Source organism: Sparus aurata, chromosome 12 (genome assembly GCF_900880675.1).
Source record: "Sparus aurata chromosome 12, fSpaAur1.1, whole genome shotgun sequence".
NCBI classification, from domain to species: Eukaryota; Metazoa; Chordata; class Actinopteri; order Spariformes; family Sparidae; genus Sparus; species Sparus aurata.
The window spans coordinates 13,704,555-13,722,910 of record NC_044198.1 but is presented as its reverse complement, the minus strand read 5'-3'; the positions used below and the strand labels follow the sequence as shown (position 1 = coordinate 13,722,910).

Here is an 18,356-nt window from a genome sequence, read left to right as displayed (position 1 = left end):
ATACTTCACCCACTGTCGGTTTTCGCAGCTAAACAAGATATTGGCCTCTGTGTTGACACCGACATCCTTTCAGGTCTGTCCTCCTTCGGACCTTTGAGGCTCCTGTGGGATATGAAAATCTGTGATTTTCCCCCCACCTAACAGATCTGACCCTCAGACACCGAATAAATTGGCTGAAAGCTTGAACACACCATCTGAACTGATTTGACCATCAGGATGGACCGTAATAATATGATAATAAATGTGAACAGCCAGTAAACCTACACGTAAAGTTACTGGAACGCTAAACTGTTTGCTGATGGCACAGACGTATGCAAACTAGCAGCTGTTACATTTTCCTTTTGCTGAAATGTAGCTAGTTTGATGCCAGGGCTCGGTCGATGCTATTTTGCACTGCATCCTGGGTCAAACACCACCTAAGATGCATGTAATTGCTTTAAAGTCATGCAAACAAGCTAGAGCATCCCCCCACCTCCATCCCGGAATGAGACCTTTCTCCAGCGCTGACACAGTGCTGGGGAGATAGGTTTGGCTATGCAGGACTGTAAGTTTTTAATTATAGCCTGAAACTGACCTGGTTTATCAGAAGTTATTGTATTTATTATTTATTAGGAAGTTATTTACTGAGCAGTCTCAGAATAGAGCACCAGATCAATGTTTTGATCATGAGCGTTAAATATTGATATTTACTGAGTACCCAATGAGGATTTTTTTTTCATCATTTCTACAGACTAAAGAGTACATTTTCTGTACCGGATACTCTTTTTATGTGAGTACACGCTCAACCCTAGAAGCCATCAGAAACTATTTGTAATAATACATGTAGGAGGGAAAATGGGAAAAAATAACCCGTGCTGAGAAGATAAGTGTCAGAGGCAGATAGATAAAAAACAAATATAGATAAGATAATAAGATCCAGTCTTTCTAAAGCCAGGCAAAGTCAGTTTGACTCTAAAACCTCTTCTGTCAGCTTTTTGCCATCTTTCTCCTGTTGGACAGCTTAGAAACCTACTGTAATTAAGGTGCAATATTCACTTGCTGGAATAACCTCTACATTCACTTTATTATGCGCCACTCATTCTGACAGCAAGGTCTCACTCCACTTAGGAAGTTAGTTTCTTGAAGAAAAAAACAAACCCTTTTTTCTCTGACAATGCGCCCTCGGCCTCTTTGTCCGTCACTCTCCTTTTGGTTCTTGCAGTTCTTATTATGCAGCTATTATAGTGGTCACACTGTGGTCACACGCTCTAAGAATACTTAACATCTCAGCAGGCCGATTTGTGTTTCGCTCACACATTACACACATGATAGAATGGAGCTTGAACATCCACCACTCATTCAAATGAGAGTTGTCCGCAGGGGAGGGCTACATATTAGCATGTCACCGCGGCCATCAGCTCCTTTCGTCCAGCGGATGACGGAAATGTTGTTATTTTGTCCCTTGTGATTAGATGGAGACTTTATTCATTAGAAAGTTATTATCATGATGTTGTCGTTGTGAATATCTCAAAGTGATCTTCTCAGAAGTCACATTCAATGAGGGTTACATTTGAGTTGTTTCCTTGGCAACACTTTTACAAAAAGAAGATGTTCATATTTTTTTTTATTTTTTTTTAAACAGGGCTGTGCGGCGCATGAAACGGAGAAAAGCAATGAAAAACATGGCGAAAAGAGGGAAAGCATTAGTTGGCAAAGCAAGTATTCGAGTGGCAGTCACACATATTAATGGAAAATGAATAAAACAGACACACACAGAAAGTAAATAAGTAACTATAAAAACAAAATAAAACGGAGGTAAAAGCAGCTTTATATGAGCTTGCCATCAATGACAATGAGAATATGAATGAATGCCCCTTTTTAAGAGTTGTGAAAGAAGTGCAAGTACACATGAGTGTATTAAAGATTCATTCTCATTAACACTGGCACAGTCTCACAAAGGCTTCCAAACTGGATTACTCACAAAGACTCAGTTACACACAGAAACCTGACCTCAGATCTGGGTTCATTTTTCACTCGGAGACTTCCATCGGCTCGGTTCCAGCAGACTACACACTTTAAATTGGCCTACAAAGCCCGCCACGAGAATTAATTGTTAATGTTGGTGTTTGTGTGCGTTTCAGGCTCCACTGTGTACACCTGCATGCTGAATAAGAGAGGAGGGGCGGAGGCTGACCTGACGGTGAGCAGACTGGAGCCTGGTACTGCCAACCTGCCCCTGGCACCGCAGTCCAATGGTGAGGAACAGAGAGAACGTGTGTGTGTTTGTGTGTATGTGTGTGTCGTTTTCATAATTATCTGCTCGACTGTTTATATCTCCTGCCCTCTCACTGTTATTCTTCTGTTTATCTTCCCATCACCGTTGTGTTTTATCAGTTGTCGGATGGATCTTTCATTCTGTTGTATCTTTTTTTGGATTTCTCGTTTCTCTTCTAATGTTCTTTCTATTCAGTATGTCGCTGCCCTCTGCCATTTCAATTCAAAATATCCTTGTCATGATTTTTGGTTTGAAAACAATCTTTTTGCTCTGCTGTATCTGACTGCATCTCTTGTTGTGTTTGCCATTTTAGTTGTTCTGTCTACTTTTAAATCTCTGTCTTCATCGACAAGTGTTATTTTCCATAATTTTCAATAAGCCAGAAGAAAAGCGAAACTTAAGAGAGAAACAGCAGGAAAAATCTGCACAAACACTTTATGTATTTTAACTCTGATGGGGAAGAAAAGTGCTTGGTCCCCCCACATATTAGGGTCACTGTGAATTATCTGGGTGTCATCATCAACAGTGAGCTGAGCTTTAGACAGAACACAACAACACTGTTCGATCATGTTACTACAGACTCACTGACCGTAATGTTATCATTTAGCAACAGATACAAAAAATTTAATTTTCCGAGTTGTAGCTCAACTTCAGACTGTGCAGATCCCTGCAGTTGGACTCTCACTTCACCCTGCTTTTACTGCTTAACCATGTCTCTTAGAATATGTTTAAAAATCCTCCTCATGACTTACAAGGCTTTCTGTGGCCAGAGGCCAGAGTACACCAGTGACTCTTAACTCCTAATGCCTGACTTTAGGCCTCTTAAATTTGGATTTGCTGGGTATGTCTACCAGCTGTTCTGCAGTCAAGGTTAAGGCCAAAGGGTGATCGAGCTTTCGCTGTACTGGCCCCTCATCTTTGAAACGGTCTTCCAGTTAATATTCGATCTGCTGACACTTTTTCTGCTTTTAAATCCCATCTTAAGACACACTTTTATAGATTTCCATTTTTGCCTGACAGCTAGTTATTTGTTTATTTCATTCAGCTCTGTTATGAAACTACCTTTCTCTGTCTTTTAATTTGGCGCCTGTACTTTGCTGTTCTTGTGACTTCCTTTGACTTTTCTGGTTGTTTTCTTAGGCTGAAAAGAGTTACAGAAGTTATATATTTTGTTGTATTATGACGTCAACATTATGTGCTGTTGTTATTCATTTCACTTCATTTTTTTCTGTCAGTTCTCTGATATTCCATCTGTCATACTTCCTTTAATCACTCCTTATTCCTTTCCTTTCCCTCCTTCTGCTCCAGGCGATGCATACTACCTCGCCATCGGAGGCGGTGTAGCAGAACACAACTGGAACCACATTAGAACGGTTCTCCAGGACCAAGGCTTCAACTGCCAGCTGACGGACCACTCTGAGGACATGGGGATGATCAGCATCCAAGGACCTAAGAGGTGGGGGAAAGAAAAGGAGGTGGAACGGGGGGGTGGGGGGACACTGTCATGATTTATAAATCCAGGTGAGATAAGGACAATAGGAGTGAGGGAGGGAAAAGAGCGGTGGAGAGGAGAGAGGAAAAAAGAAGAGGGTAACTGATTGGTCTAAAGATGGGTTATGATTCACATCGTGGACATAAGAGTGGGGGGAAACTGAAAGACGAGCTGCTGGATCGATGAGAGGAGAGAAGGTTAAGAGCCCATTCTCAAGACTTGGCCATAGGCATTAGAGGTGAGTGAGTGCAGGGATGGAGTTGGATTGAAAACAGCCGACAGAGGCAGAGAGGCTCAAGGGCAATTGTGCAGCTTAACATAGCCGGCGGCTTTTCCATGATGCCACAGAGTAAATTCGAATCTATTTTTCATCTGAGTGAGCGATAATGATGAAGATTACTCAGAGAAGTTGCACTCTCTGTCTCAACAACAGTTTACACCTGGGGTTAGAGGTGCATGTGTTTAAAAGCCCGAATCATAGATGGACTTTAAAAACAAATGAAGCATCGTAGAGGCAAGAGCAACTGGCTTCAGACTTGTACGGACCTGAATGTGACATGATTCCAATTGAACCTCTGCTTGAGGGGATTCAACCATCAAATGAATGGTCAATTATAGCTTTGCTAGCAGCATAGCTAGGTATGTCAGTCATTCCAATAGTCAGGCCAAGACTGAAAGATCTCAACATTAGGGATTGCCATGACATTTTTGACAGACATTGATGGTCTCCAGAGGATGAACCTTACTAACTTAAGTTAACTTATATTTTCAGGTTGTCCGTCCGTCCATCTGTACACCAACACATCCGTCCGTCCATTTCTGGTGAACGCGATCGCTCAAGCATACCTTGATGGAATCTCTTTAAATTTGGGACAAACGTCCACTGTGACTGAAAGATGAGCCGATCAGATGGACTTATGAACTCATTCTAGCTCCTCTAGCGCCACCAGCGGGAAGGTTTCACTTCTGATCCATGAATATGTCATTAAGACCTGGATTCTTCAGAGCCACTGAGCCTTGCTTCCAGTTTTGCCCATTGTTCATTTGCGGCATTGCATAAAAAAGTTCCTCTGTGGCCAAAAGCATTTCCCCATAATCCATGGAGGTTTTCTGTCTGCAAAGTTTTCTAGCCAAGAAAAGTGATTTACATGACAATGCCCAAGTATTAGGGCTGAGCTAGAGAAACGCTACTACAAATACTCGGTGGGCTGTATAACCAGGAAGTAAACCCGGACGCCAGTAAGCCTTTCTGGTGTACGGGCCAAGTGAGCAATTCTGGACTGAACAAGTGCATATCTAGCTCTATTTTACATCTATATCCGATCCCAATCCAGCTGCTTCTATTATTTGGTAACTTTTGATACGGATGAAAACGTATATTCATCTAAACCTTGATATCATATGTATCTGACTGAAATGACAGTTGTAGCCTTTTCAACTTGACACTTATTATAAGAGCTACTTGATCCAAATACTGAATGTCCTGGTTCAAAAAGTTTTGAAGTTAAACTTGATGTATTGCAGTCTGAGGGAAGACATATCAGTCCACTCAAACTCGTTGGTACCAAGCACAGACACCGGCTGCAGAGGGCTCTAAAACCGACAGACATAACATTTTGGCCTTTTATCCTCTCACACTGTGATTCAGCGTTGATTTAGTGGCGGCTGATGTGATCTGCTGCCAGCAACATTTATCCTTTTTAAACCTGTGAAAGCGACAGTCAGCACCGGTTAAAAATGAGCGGTCACAACCTGTTTTGCTTCTGTTTGCTGAGTAAATCAGACATGGAGAGGAGAGATCTGTTCGCGTCAGAGTTTAGTGAATCAGTGTGTTTTGCCAACATCTTGTGTCTGAACTCGCACCAGCGTTACCAAGTCATTTTTCAACTTCAGAGTCTAATAGTCACTCACATATGCAGTGAAATGCTGTACTGTAGGCTGTTGTAAAGCAGAGGAACGCTGCAGTACTAGCAGGTAGAGTGAAGTAAGTGGATTTTTATCAGGTTTTTATTTTTAACTTTCCATCCAGCACCCAGCATCAGGTCAAAAAGGTGTTGTTTTTTTAATACTTTGGTGTGTTATACCTAACATTCACATCATGTCCAGCTCTACTCAGGTGTATTTTATTGCTTGACATTTCTTGTAATAACTGAAGAATTCACATTGGATTATGGCAGAAATTTAACTTTGTAACCATAATCTCATAGTAGATACTGGTGTTCAATTCGAGGCCTCCTGACCTTTGCTCCTCTCAGTCTCGAATCTTAAAATGATATTAAAGTCTAGTGTTGCATAGAAAAATGTCCAATAGAATCAAATTTCGTCACCTGTCCTTTCGCCATGATGACTCATCAGTGTGAACGCTGCAGCGATGACTCTGCAGGACGAAATGTTTAAAAGTCTATTGAGCAGATATGCTGTCTTTATATTAGATCTCATGAAGTTGTACAGTCTGCTAATAATTGTGCAGGGATCTTAAGATCAAGACAAGGATGACCAGAGATTACATGATGACAGCAGTCTGCTAAATGTGCAGGTCCAGGTGTATGTAAGTGATCTTGAAAGTTGAAAAGGTTTTAGAGACAGGAGCTGGAACAGAGGGGGAATACAGTGCTGCAGCTTTGGACAGTAGGAGAAAACCGATGTGTTTTTTGAGCATTAAAACCTGTAAACCTATTCTAGTAGTGACCCGGAGTAAAATTATGTACCTCAAAATAAGCACAGTACGTCTCCTAGAAACTCCTTCTCTTGTGTCTGCTGTTACACAGTATTCCGTTTTTACCCTCACCTGTCAGAACCATCATCCATTGATTTCTTTATCTGCGCCTGAGAACTCCTGTTCTACACGGGGGAAAGTGTTGCGGCACATTCTGACATGGGATGCAGTCCGAGCTTGTCACTTTTCTTTCTGGCTTCCTACCGCTTTCCCTTTCTTCTCCTCAAAAGGGCAAGCCGGGCCACCCTCACCTGAACTCCTCATCTATCTTTTCTCTCCCTCTCACCTCCTCTCCTCCCCACCTCCCCGTCCTCCGTCTTTGTTCTTCCTCCTCACCGGCAGCAGGGTCAGGCCGCCGTGTGGGCTGTGTCGATTTTCTTTCTCCTTGAGGCTTTTCTCATCTTCTGTCCTCCTGAGTTTCTTTTTCTCTCTCCGTCTCTGTTAGATCTTATCCAGCCTCTTTCATCTCTCCTCCCCAGTCCTCCCGGTTCTCTGCATTCTCCTCTTCCCCTTTTCCAGATTGTTTCATCCTTCTCTCGTTTACGATGCTTACGTCAAACCTGAAACGAATGCGTCACCGGCAGCGGCAGCCAGATATATGTATGTGTTTCATTATAGACAGACACGCACAATAGGATGCTGATTATGGAGCTCATTGACTTTTCTTGAGCATCCGAATGCGCACTCAGCTCCCCGAGTGTTTGCGTCCGCGGATGTGTGTTGGTAATACAAACACGATTGGCGCAGCCTCTGTCGGCACAGCGCCGTAATAATCCTCGGCTCCTCCTCATTGTTGCCGCCACATATGAGAAATTGCAGAAAATTGACCCTCCAATGTTTGGGTTTTGTTGCCTGATGAAGCAAATTGATCTCTTTAAAGCTTGAGGAGAGAGAAAATTAGGAGCATTTATGGAAATGTCTCCCGTTTTCTCTCCCAGAGTGAAAGCCTCGTTCCAATTCTCCAGAGAGAGGAGGAGTGTGTAAACTTGCAGTTTTTTTTCCTCTCTCTCTCGCGCGCGCAGTTTGGCAGTGAGCTCCGAAGGGTGAAACCGGTGCTCTGTCGTTTGCTTTGTAATTATGAGCCTTATTTATAATATATGGAATTATGTGATATTCTGTAGGAGAGCTGTGTTTGTGTGTGTCTGTGTATATACATCCTGTGATCTGCAGCTGAGAGCCTCAGTTAAGTGGCAAGTCAGAGAAACAAATTGGTGGTTGCAAGACTCTCCCCACACACACGCACACACATACACACAGACACACAAAGCCTTTCACTGATTATATATAGCTAATTGGCCTCGCTGTTAGGCTCCTGAGTCCAGTGTACAAACGCTCAAGGGGGGGACGGAAAATTGGAGGACAGTCCAGAGGAAATATCAGCCTTTGCATCACACGCGAGTGTGATGCAAAGGCTGATATTTCCGCACGTATATGCAAGAAATGTTGTTAACCCCACATAAGACCGTTCCCCCGCGTGCACGGATCTCCACATCCAACTATGACAGCATCGATCGCTCAACGCCAACACAGATGTACAAGCATGTAAGGTACACACAAACGGTAACCTGAACCCTGGCTCCCTGCCACACTGTTTCAAAAATATCTTCCAGAAACGGCCTCTACCTGCCCACTCACAGACACACAAGAAGCAAAGTAAGCTAAACTTAGTCCCTTTTTTCTGTTGACTCATCTTTATGTAATATTGATTTTCTTGCGTGTGTGAGCGTGTGTTTGTGGGAGAAGGAGAGATGATACAATTCAACAGCAAATATAGCAGAACGGGCTGCCGCTGTTGTCTTGTTGTTATGTTTTGCTGAAATACTTAAGATTTGAATTCAAATGTAAAACGAGGTTATGAAACAGTCTCAGTCAAACACTGATGCCCTTAAATGACGTGCATAAGCCAGAGAGACCATCTGTGAGAAGATTGACAATCATATAGTTATCATATATTGTCATGGTGATTAAAAGATCACTTGTGAATTTATGTCAAAATAGCAAAAAATATATGAAAAAATATCATTTATCATCACATTTTAGAAAATAAGAGTGCAAAAATATGGTGACTGACTGACTGACTGAGCCCTGTTTATGATGTGTTTGTTCCATGTGCAGCCGAGAGGTGCTTCAGGAGGTGCTGGACACAGACCTGAGCAACGAGGCCTTCCCATTCTCTTCCCACAAAGTTGTCAACGCAGCAGGGCATCAGGTGAGAACACACACACACACACACACCACACCACACCACACCACACCATACCACACCACACACCACACAACACCACACACACACCACACCACACCACATCACACCACACACGGTGCTTCAACTCTTTCCCACTGTAATTGGATGTGGTACATTTGTCAGTTTCAAAATAACCCTGTCAGTGCTAATATGTGCTAAATGTATGCAAATCACTACTTATGATGAGTGAAACCGGTTTATTGGTTTAGTCAACCGAGAGCGAGGACTGAGTTTGTGTGCACGTGTGTTACTATGTGTGTGTGAGGGACAGATGGAATGTCTCAAGGCGTCCTTGTGACTTATTTAGATGTCAAGTCCGTCCACATGTTTTGCTTTTTTACTACCTTCTCTCCGTCTTCTGTCTCTTTCTTCATCTTCCCCCTGAGGTCGACAGCAATTCCAAACAAAAATGTTCAAACGCTTTTGCTTGTGAGCACGGGGGAAATCACGTATTCATACCGAGCTGCATGCGCTTTGTCATTCATTCCTCTCTCTCACAATGTTGCTGTGAGGTCGCCTCAGCCTCTCAGGTTGACCTCTACACTGTTCCTGGCCTTGGATCAAGAAGAGCATGTTGCACTGGCACACGCTGCGACACATATGTCCACAAACACACACACACACACACACACACTCCCTCTGTCTTAGCCGCTCTTGCATGAATTATGCAATGCTCCGGTGATTGCAGTCGGTGTCTTCTCACAGCGCTGCAGTTGTGTTTGTGCATGTGTGTGTGCGCGTTGTGCTCGCGCCATGTTCCAGCTGGTTGCCGGCCTTGTCTGGGTGACATTTTAATGGCCGCACTGCTGCGAGAACAGAGCTCTCTCTCTGCCCTCTGCTCCCCTCATAGCTCATTAGACTCCCTCCGTCTCTCTCAATTCCTCACCCGTCGGTTGAAGCGGCGGTGCTGGCATGCGTGTTGAGTCACATGAAGTCATGTTTATATGCATGTTTGATGAACGATTGACAGCCTGCATGAGGCATGCATGTGTTTCTGTGTGTTTGAGTTTGTCGCCTGTGTATCTGCTTGAGTGTGTGTGTGTGTGTTGTGAGTAAGCTCGGGCTTACATGTACTATCCTCCCCAGAGTTTCATGGTGTACATATGGGGCCCAGGGTGATCCCTGGCTGGCCAGATGGCCTGGCTGTCATAGCACCCACGGGGGAAACGGTTGGAGAGAGTTTTTCTCTCCTCCTATTTCACTCCCTTCCATAATTTGTCTCACTCGCTTTCTTTCCTTTTCTTTTTACAGTAGCTTTGCCTCTTCTTGCACAATTAATCACAATATAATGTGACTGAAATCGCAATATGGCCAAGAAAAGTAGCATATCCAAATCGCAGAAGGTGCAATTTTTTTGATCAAATCTGAGACAAATCCTCAGCTAAATGGAAGTGCTGCAGCGTCGCAGAGGTGACATCAGCTCTCATTTTTTATCGTTCTTCGTGGCGATAGTGCGACCAAACTTGCACGCCTGTTGAATGATTTGCTCTTTGCGTGTCACTCATAGCTCGCTCCATTTTCAAGAGATGTACATATTGCTATCGTTCTTTTCCCCCAGGCTTTATCCCCACTAATCATGGATCATATTGCAATGTTTTTTTTTTAATTATAGCATGCAGCCATTCTGCTATTTGTCAACCTGGGTGTTAATCCCACATTGTTTTTTTTGTGTATGTGAATGTAGCTAACTAATCATCTCAAATCCTTTGAGTTTGTTGAAATTTGAAACAAAGTAGTCCTCTGAAAATCCCTGTAGCGGTTGTTGCAAACTGCGTAGCACACTGGATCCACTTCTTGTCTGCCGTATCAGTGTGCACACACCAGCTTCCCTGCGCGAGAGTGAAGCTGCAGCATGCATCCTAGAGATGTAGAAGAAAAAATGCAGGCTGTCAGTTTGTGTCTGCAAGTCTTCTGAGTCGCAGAAAACACATAATGACGAGTTGCAGTGTGCAGTTTGTGGATTGCCGAAATAAGATAAGCAGATTGTAGTTGTGGGTAATTGTTCCCCAGCTGCTGAGCAGTGCACTACAGCAGCGACGGGGATTTCCAAGGCGCTGTTTTCTGTGTTTACTTGCAGTTGGAGGGACACATTTTTGAGATGATATCTGTTAAATTGAGCTTATTTTGGATAGTTGTGGGAGGTTCGCTCTCTTTGCCCCGTTTGTTGCTGCTCTTGCTTCTTTGTGTTTGTCACGTTTTCATGACCTATATTAATAAAGGACACATTTGTGAGAATAACACCCGGGTTGATTAACATTTCCCCCTTTTTCCTTTGCCTTAATTTTCTTGTCAAGTCATTCTTCCACGTTTCACCTCGTCTCAGTCTGCTTCTCAACAACATTTCTCTATTAACCTCCAGAGGTGTCTTTCCATACCTTTCAGCATTTTGCCGCAACATCCATTTCCTAAAGGGAGATTAAAGCTTCCGTGTTCCCCTCCTTTGTGCGCCCCTTATCTTATCCTTGCATCTGTTTTATTCTAAATCCTTTTTTTCTTTGTGTGTGTGAGTAAGCACGAGCAGACGCGTGGCAGCTTGGCCTCTCTCCAGAGCACTAAGCCCTCCTCTCTAACCCCTCTCTCGTCCAGGTGCGGGCCATGCGTCTCTCGTTCGTCGGAGAGCTCGGCTGGGAGCTGCACATTCCCAAAGACTCCTGCCTTCCCGTCTACAATGCTGTCATGGCAGCCGGTGCCAAGCACAGCATCATCAACTCAGGCTACAGGGCCATCGACTCACTCAGCATAGAGAAAGGTACCTTTAAATAGGAGGTCATGAATAAGTAAACCGCAGCTTGAACCACCCGTTGATCAGAATGAACCGTCCTCCACTGTTTTTCCAGTGCTTTTTATAGCCTAATGACTTTCGTCTTCCTCTCTTTATCAGGGTACAGACATTGGCATGCTGACCTTCGCCCGGACGACACACCCTTGGAGGCGGGGCTAGCCTTCACCTGCAAACTGAAGAGTTCGATCCCGTTCCAGGGCCGCGATAGGCTGGAGAAACAGAAGGAGGAGGGGCTGAGGAGGCGCATCGTCTGCTTCACCATTGATGAGTCAGTAAAAAACCTTTTAGATTTTGAAAATGTTAGCATAGAATGAGTCTTTCACATCTACAGAGGGAGTGGAGCCTCTTCTACAGAGTCTGCCATGTTTCTACGGTAGCCCAGAAGGGAGAAAAACACACATTTGCTCTAGTGTTGAAGCATCGTAAGGAAAGGGTGCGACAAGGGGGCTTCAATTTGTTCAAAATTGAAAATATACATTGGACCTCTGTTTGATGAACCTGGTGTGTAGGAGAGGGACCCATAGTCTGCACGAGACTTTCATCAGGCAGAATATTTCATTACCTTGGATTGGATTGGCTTTTTTATTTTATTTTGCAAGGACAGGTTGGAATTTATTTCCTTTTCTAAATCAAGTCAGATATTTTTTAAGTTTTTGTGTGTTTTCAGACAAAAATCAACTGGTAGTTTGGTTATTATTAATTTTTAACCTTTAGCCAGAGAGTTACATCCGCAGATGAGTTTTACAGACTCAATCAAATCAGATTCAAACATTTTCCTCTGCACAGAAACACATACATTTTAGTTAACATTTCTTTCTTTATGTGAAAGAGTGTTGTTGTTATTAAAGTTGGCATGTTGTGTTTGGGCCTGACAGTCCTCATCATTGTGAATTTGTGTAGTTGTGTGCGTGTTATGCAGCATATGCAGCTAAATCTTGTGTGTGCAGGACAAAGTCCGCTGTGTTCGAGTGTATCTTAACAGCGAACGGACTTCTCTACATGTTACTGCGCGCATGAACACATTGAATTAAATATGCTCTGGATTAAATTAAACACTCTCTCTTTCTCTCCCTCTCTCTCTCTCTCTCACTCTCTCACTCTCAGGAAAGTACCGATGTTCGGCCTGGAGGCCGTTTTCCGTAACGGCGTCCCCATTGGTCACCTGCGGCGTTCTGACTATGGCTTCTTTATCGACAAAACCATCGGTTATGGATACATCCGCCACCCCGATGGAGGAGTGGTAAAGACCTTAATAACACAACACATACAGACTGTATCCCTATCAGTTCCCTCCTTAAGTGTTCTGTGTTCAGCATGTTTGTTTTCCCCATTGTTTTGTCTCATTCCCTGCCTCATTTTTCTTAAATCAAGAAAAATGTTTTTGCCAGCCTGGTGACATTAAAGGGATAGTTCGGGTTTTTTGAAGTGGGGTCATATAAAGTACATATGTATAGTCGATTTGTTTCCTACCGTAATCACCGACCAGCGCAGCCTCAGTTTGGAGAAGTAGAGAGCCGCTCCAGCCCAGAGGCCCAGCTTTGTACTGCAGTGAACGGGGTCCAGCAAAAAAGCGAAATTAACCACCTAAAACAACTAAAACAAGGCTCACCTAACATTTTTTACATCAGTTCAAGTGTACGTTGTATAGGTAAAATTCACACCATTTTACATCGCCGTCACATCGTTTCTTTTGGCACTACATTTTCTCAACCGCAGAACCCCCGTATCCCTACGCACTAGCGCAACTGGGCAACAGCTGATCTGTGAGCGGCGGAATACAGCGCGAGGCCCAGCTGCTGGACGAGAGGTTTACTTTCGAAAAAAAAAAAAAAAAAAACTAAACTTAACTCTCCGTATCCCTCCGCATTAGCACTCATGCGTAGGGATACGGGGGTTCTGCAGTTGAGAAAATGTAGTGCCAAAAGAAAGCGCGGTCTGGCGGCGATGTCAAGCGGTGTGAATTTTACCTATACAACGTACACTTGAACTGATGTAAAATTTGTTAGGTGAGCCTTGTTTTAGGTGGTTAATTTCGCTTTTTTGCTGGACCCTGTTCACTGCAGTACAAAGCTGAGCCTCTGGGCTGGAGCGGCTCTCTACTTCTCCAAACTGAGGCTGCGCTGGTTGGTGATTATGGTAGGGAACAGATCGACTATAGATATGTACTTTATATAACCCCACTTCAAAAAACCCCAACTATCCCTTTAATTGGTTTAACTATGGTAGTAACTTGAATTTTGGTACACTATATCTTATTTACATAATTCTTTGAGTGAGTACATAAACCAGTAAAACAAAGTACTATATATGCGGTTGTGTTTTTGCATAAAGGCATGTGAGCTGGTCGGTTTATTAGTCTCCTCTTCATAGGTACTTCAGGTATTATCAGCTCTTTGTCACATCCCACCACTCACTTCACGCTGAATAATAAGTTTTATTGGCCGGGGTTCGTTTTTTTTGGTGTGTGTGTGTGTGTGTGTGTGTGTGTGTGTGTGTGTGTGTGTGGGTGTGTGTGTGGGTGTGTGTGTGTGTGTGTGTGTGTGTGTGTGTGTGTGTGTGTGTGTTTCCCTCCTGATGATCACATAGACACACACAGAATAACAGATGGAACATTAAACAGGAGGATGGAAGCAGCAAGAGAGACACAAAAAGTTATTGAAGCAGTGTGCTCAAAGGCAACGGCAGTTTTGAGACTCTGAAAAATAGAACGATCCTTCTGTGGTTTGTCGTAGCGCTTAGATCCGTATCTTGAGTGTGTGTGCGGACACACACACGCCGTGTGGGTTTGTGTGTGGCAGCGCGTCGGCCTTTGTGTGCACGCGCTCATTGGTTTAATATCCTTCCCGAGTCGTGACCGGCAAAACAAAGAGGATTGACCCTCTGCTTTGTCGAGCACTTCGGTTTCAGAATTGCGCTCGCACAAGTGGGGACACATGCACAGAGACACATACACAGACACACACATAGATACACACACACACCATACACCGGATCTACTCTCCTGTCAATCAGTATTACAGAGCACATCTGCTACAATCACATCACTGGCTCCAGGAGAAACAAGTGTGTGTCAGTGTGAGTGAGTGAGAGGTGTCGTCCTTCCGTCCTTCCTTTCTCTTCCTCCCTTCCTTCCTTCCTTTTTTTTTATATTCACACTCCATGTCCTGATTACATTTTCTCTTCAGCTCTGTTTCCTAAGTTTCTGTCTTTTATCTATATTGTACTGCTCAGTGTTCACTGGAAACAGAAGTGGTTATAATGTTAAGCATGTGTCCACTACACCACTGCAATAGTGATGTGAAAATCTGCTCAGGTTTAGGCACAAAAACCACTTGGTTAGGATCCTAAAAAAGATCATGTTTCGGCCTTGGTCAAAAATATCCACTGATTTCACACAAGCACAGTCTCACTCTGTGGTTACTGGCTTGTTAGTCTTTTCAACTGTAACACCACCACCATCCCCTCTTCCACCCGAGATGAAAGTCACTACAACATGCAATATGGTGTCGTTATCACACACAAATGTGAATGTATCAGTGGTTTGCAGTGACGCTCACTGCCAACATTTTATTGACGTTTTGTGACACATGCCTGTAGGATACAGAATTTGGTTTTCGTGTCACTTTGTCCTTGAGGTTTAAACGGCTTGATCGGAAATTTGTGAAATGACACATGAACTTTAAACTCTGTTAAAAGCATTGAATATGTTATTCCAAAGTTAGTTAAACAAGCCACCGGTAATTGTGAATAACGTTATCCTTAACCAGTAAGCGTTTCTTTGCAAGTCATGAGACGCCTGTTTCATGAAGGCTCATTATAAATGCATGTCTACCAGGAGATGTTAATGAATAGTAACAGATTTATTTCATTTAAAGAGAAATAAGCAAACTGATTTTGTAACGTTATAGAAATGTTGTATCTTAAAATGGCAGTAGACAACTTCTTCTGCAAATCAATTAGTCATCATCAGGCGTCAGCAGAGCTGGATGACGAGCTGATCATTTGAATCAGGTATCTCAAAACAGGGAAACGTTTAAAACACCCAGGAACAGTATTGAAGAACACCACTTAAACTTGTTATAATGATTGCCAACGTAAGAATAATGACACCACCATTATGAGCCTCACTTTCACTGTGCGATTCTGTCCGCCACCCGGGTACGAAGTCTCCCAGGGAAATGAAGGCTCGATTTAAAGCGCAAACCCATCTTGCTTTCATGTCTTTAATATAGACTAAATGAAAAAATAAGCATCAACCCCTGCTGTGATTACTTGTTTGCACCAAGAAAACCTCCTTTGTTACTCCAGATACAATTATGATGATTATGGCCTCCTCTGAGAACGAGCTTCTTTCTTCTCTCTTATTTCTAAAGTGGTGTTGATCATTTTTGTCGCAGAAATTTGGACACAAATGCAGTGTCTGTCGGTAGTTTCTCGGCTCTGAGGAGAAAAATGGAAAGTGATCAGGTTGTCTTTGTGACAGCGGCGCCAACAATAACACCACTTGGAAATGCTGGAATATGAGTGGATTGTGAAGGAACACTGAATGCAGCCAAGTACAAGTCAGTTGCGGATGTTTTTTTTCTCAGCTGACCTTCAGGCTCAGATCATTGCAGCATGTGTGCAGTAATGCCCTTGTCTCATTCCAGCAGAGGACGTCAGCGTCTTACGTACCTTTCCCTGTAATGTCACCAAGCTGCAGTAAAGGCAGCTCTATCCCTATATAAGGTTGTTAGGTAGATCGAGTTGCATCACTGTTCCCTCTAAAGGCGGCAGCTTGGAAGCAGTCAAAACTAAGTGGTGATGAGAAAGGTGTGTGCGTGTGGGTGCGTGTGTGTGTGTGAGACACTGACAGGGAAAGAGTGACAGAACAGTGGGAGAGCTGCAGGGAGGGAAAAAGAGTCAGTCAGAGAAAATTAGCTCTCTGGGTTACGAGGGAGCTGACACTGACTCATGAGCAAGTGAATTGCTCTCAGTGTTTTATAACTCCCGGGCCATCCTCTCCTGTCAGACGCGAACGCTGTGAGATCGTCCGCTCTGGAGTGCCGTGCCAGTCGGGGGACACTGTTTTTACAAAGAGCGTGGATTAATGGGTCGTCTCACTTTCTGTTTTAATCTCAAACGTCTCTGCTCCTTCTTTTCACTAAATCTCTGTCTCCCTTTCTTCATCAGGTGAGCGCCAATTTCATCAAGACGGGCGAGTTTACCCTGGAGAGGATGGGCGTGACGTACAAGGCCAAGGCCCACCTCAAATCTCCATTTGACCCCGAGAATAAACGCGTCAAGGGCATCTATGCTTGAGGAAGACCGGACATGTGAAAGCGACATCCAGGTGCAGCTGTTTTAGTCCAAACCTCTCCGTGAAATACTGTGTAGCTGTCTCAAATGTAGATATTTTTATTCATATTATATCTGTGGTTTAATGGAAATGGAGACGACGCGATTTGAAACGTAGATGATCTGAAATCTCTGTCAACATGTCAAGGAGGAGCTGATCAAAACCTGACGTGGATGTTTTGTTATTCAGCTCTACGTTTTTCTCGAGTTTTGGTAGTAACCATGTTCTACTGGGAATACTACCATGTCATTAGTATTACTGTGAAAACAAATTGAATCTGTAAAGTGCTGTATCATAGGCAACTGGACTTTTTTCAGTTTCTTGAAGACGTTTCACCCCCTCATCCAAGAGGCTTCTCCAGGCTTTTAAACTGAATGGGTGTGTCCTCACATGATGGTTGGGGCCACTTGTGGGTCATTGACTGAGAGGTGAAACGTCTTCAAGTAACTGAAAAAAAGTCCAGTGGCCCATGATAGAGCTCTTAGAATTACCATGACCTGGATGACCGAGAACCTTCATCAACAAATTTGATCTTATCACCAGTAATGAAAGGCTTCATATTAGCACGCCAGGGTGGACTGAAAAAGAAACCATTCAAGCTCAAGATCAGACTAACTTTAAATAAGTTTACTTTTGCCTTCCCTAGATTGATCTCTAGGTGTCAGATAACAGCACATGCTCTTTATTCTTTCATTTCGATAAATAGAAGACATAACCATACAAACTCTGTTCATGTCAAACCATCAAAAGTCAAATCACACCCACTCCGAATGGGGCCTTATTCTGTCCATGTCATGGGAGATTTCAAGAAGTGACGAGGCCTCCAATAAGTAAGCGGTGCTAAGCTTTAAAGGAGACATATTATGCTCATTTTCAGGTTCAGAATTTTATTTCGGGCTACTGCTAAAATACATGCATTGGTGCTCAAAAAACACATCAGCTTCTCATACTGTCCAGAGCTGCAGCTCTGTATTCCCCCTCTGTCGGAAACGCTCTGTTTTAACTCCTGTCTCTTTAAAGGAGTCATCACCTGGTTTTTTACATATCCAGTCCCTCTTGGATCGCTTTGGATCAATTCTTAAAACTTATTAGAACATTTAAAAAAAAAAAAAATCAAACATAGAGCTTGTTCTGACACTTTTTCATACCACGACTTTCTCACGCGAGATTATGCGCAAGGTTTTGACCGGTCCGGATGTGCATTGTATTAATATGTAATGAGGCGCGCGTTGATTGGCCGCAGGACGTCACGTCACCACAGGAGCAGAGTCAAAATCTCGTGCTTTAGGAACGCGCACTATTGTGCGCTATTCCTGTTCGGAAAAAGAGCCAAAGCGAAAAAAAATAAGCCACTTTCAAACTCCAGCTTTTCAGGCAAGTTTCAACAGAGGTCCAACACCAATATGCATGATTTAACGAGAGAAATTGCGATTTCCGGGTGATGACTCCTTTAAGACCCCCTGTCCTGGATACCCAGTCTATGTCTAACAACAACAGAGCGGCTGTGATAAATCATGTTTATGTGCCAT

The 18,356-nt window shown here is 43.4% G+C and overlaps 1 protein-coding gene across 1 annotated transcript in view; it reads left to right on the top strand.

The window, feature by feature from the left end:
• sardh (sarcosine dehydrogenase) overlaps positions 1-17,857 on the top strand; it is a 48,664-nt gene extending 30,807 nt beyond the window's left edge. Inside the window, exons 16-22 of the mRNA XM_030436851.1 lie at positions 2,121-2,234; positions 3,563-3,710; positions 8,578-8,671; positions 11,294-11,456; positions 11,589-11,757; positions 12,594-12,729; positions 16,662-17,857. Coding sequence (XP_030292711.1) covers positions 2,121-2,234; positions 3,563-3,710; positions 8,578-8,671; positions 11,294-11,456; positions 11,589-11,757; positions 12,594-12,729; positions 16,662-16,790 — 953 coding nt within the window. The 3' untranslated portion in view covers positions 16,791-17,857. The remainder of the gene's footprint in view (positions 1-2,120; positions 2,235-3,562; positions 3,711-8,577; positions 8,672-11,293; positions 11,457-11,588; positions 11,758-12,593; positions 12,730-16,661) is intronic.
• Positions 17,858-18,356: the final 499 nt, after the last annotated feature.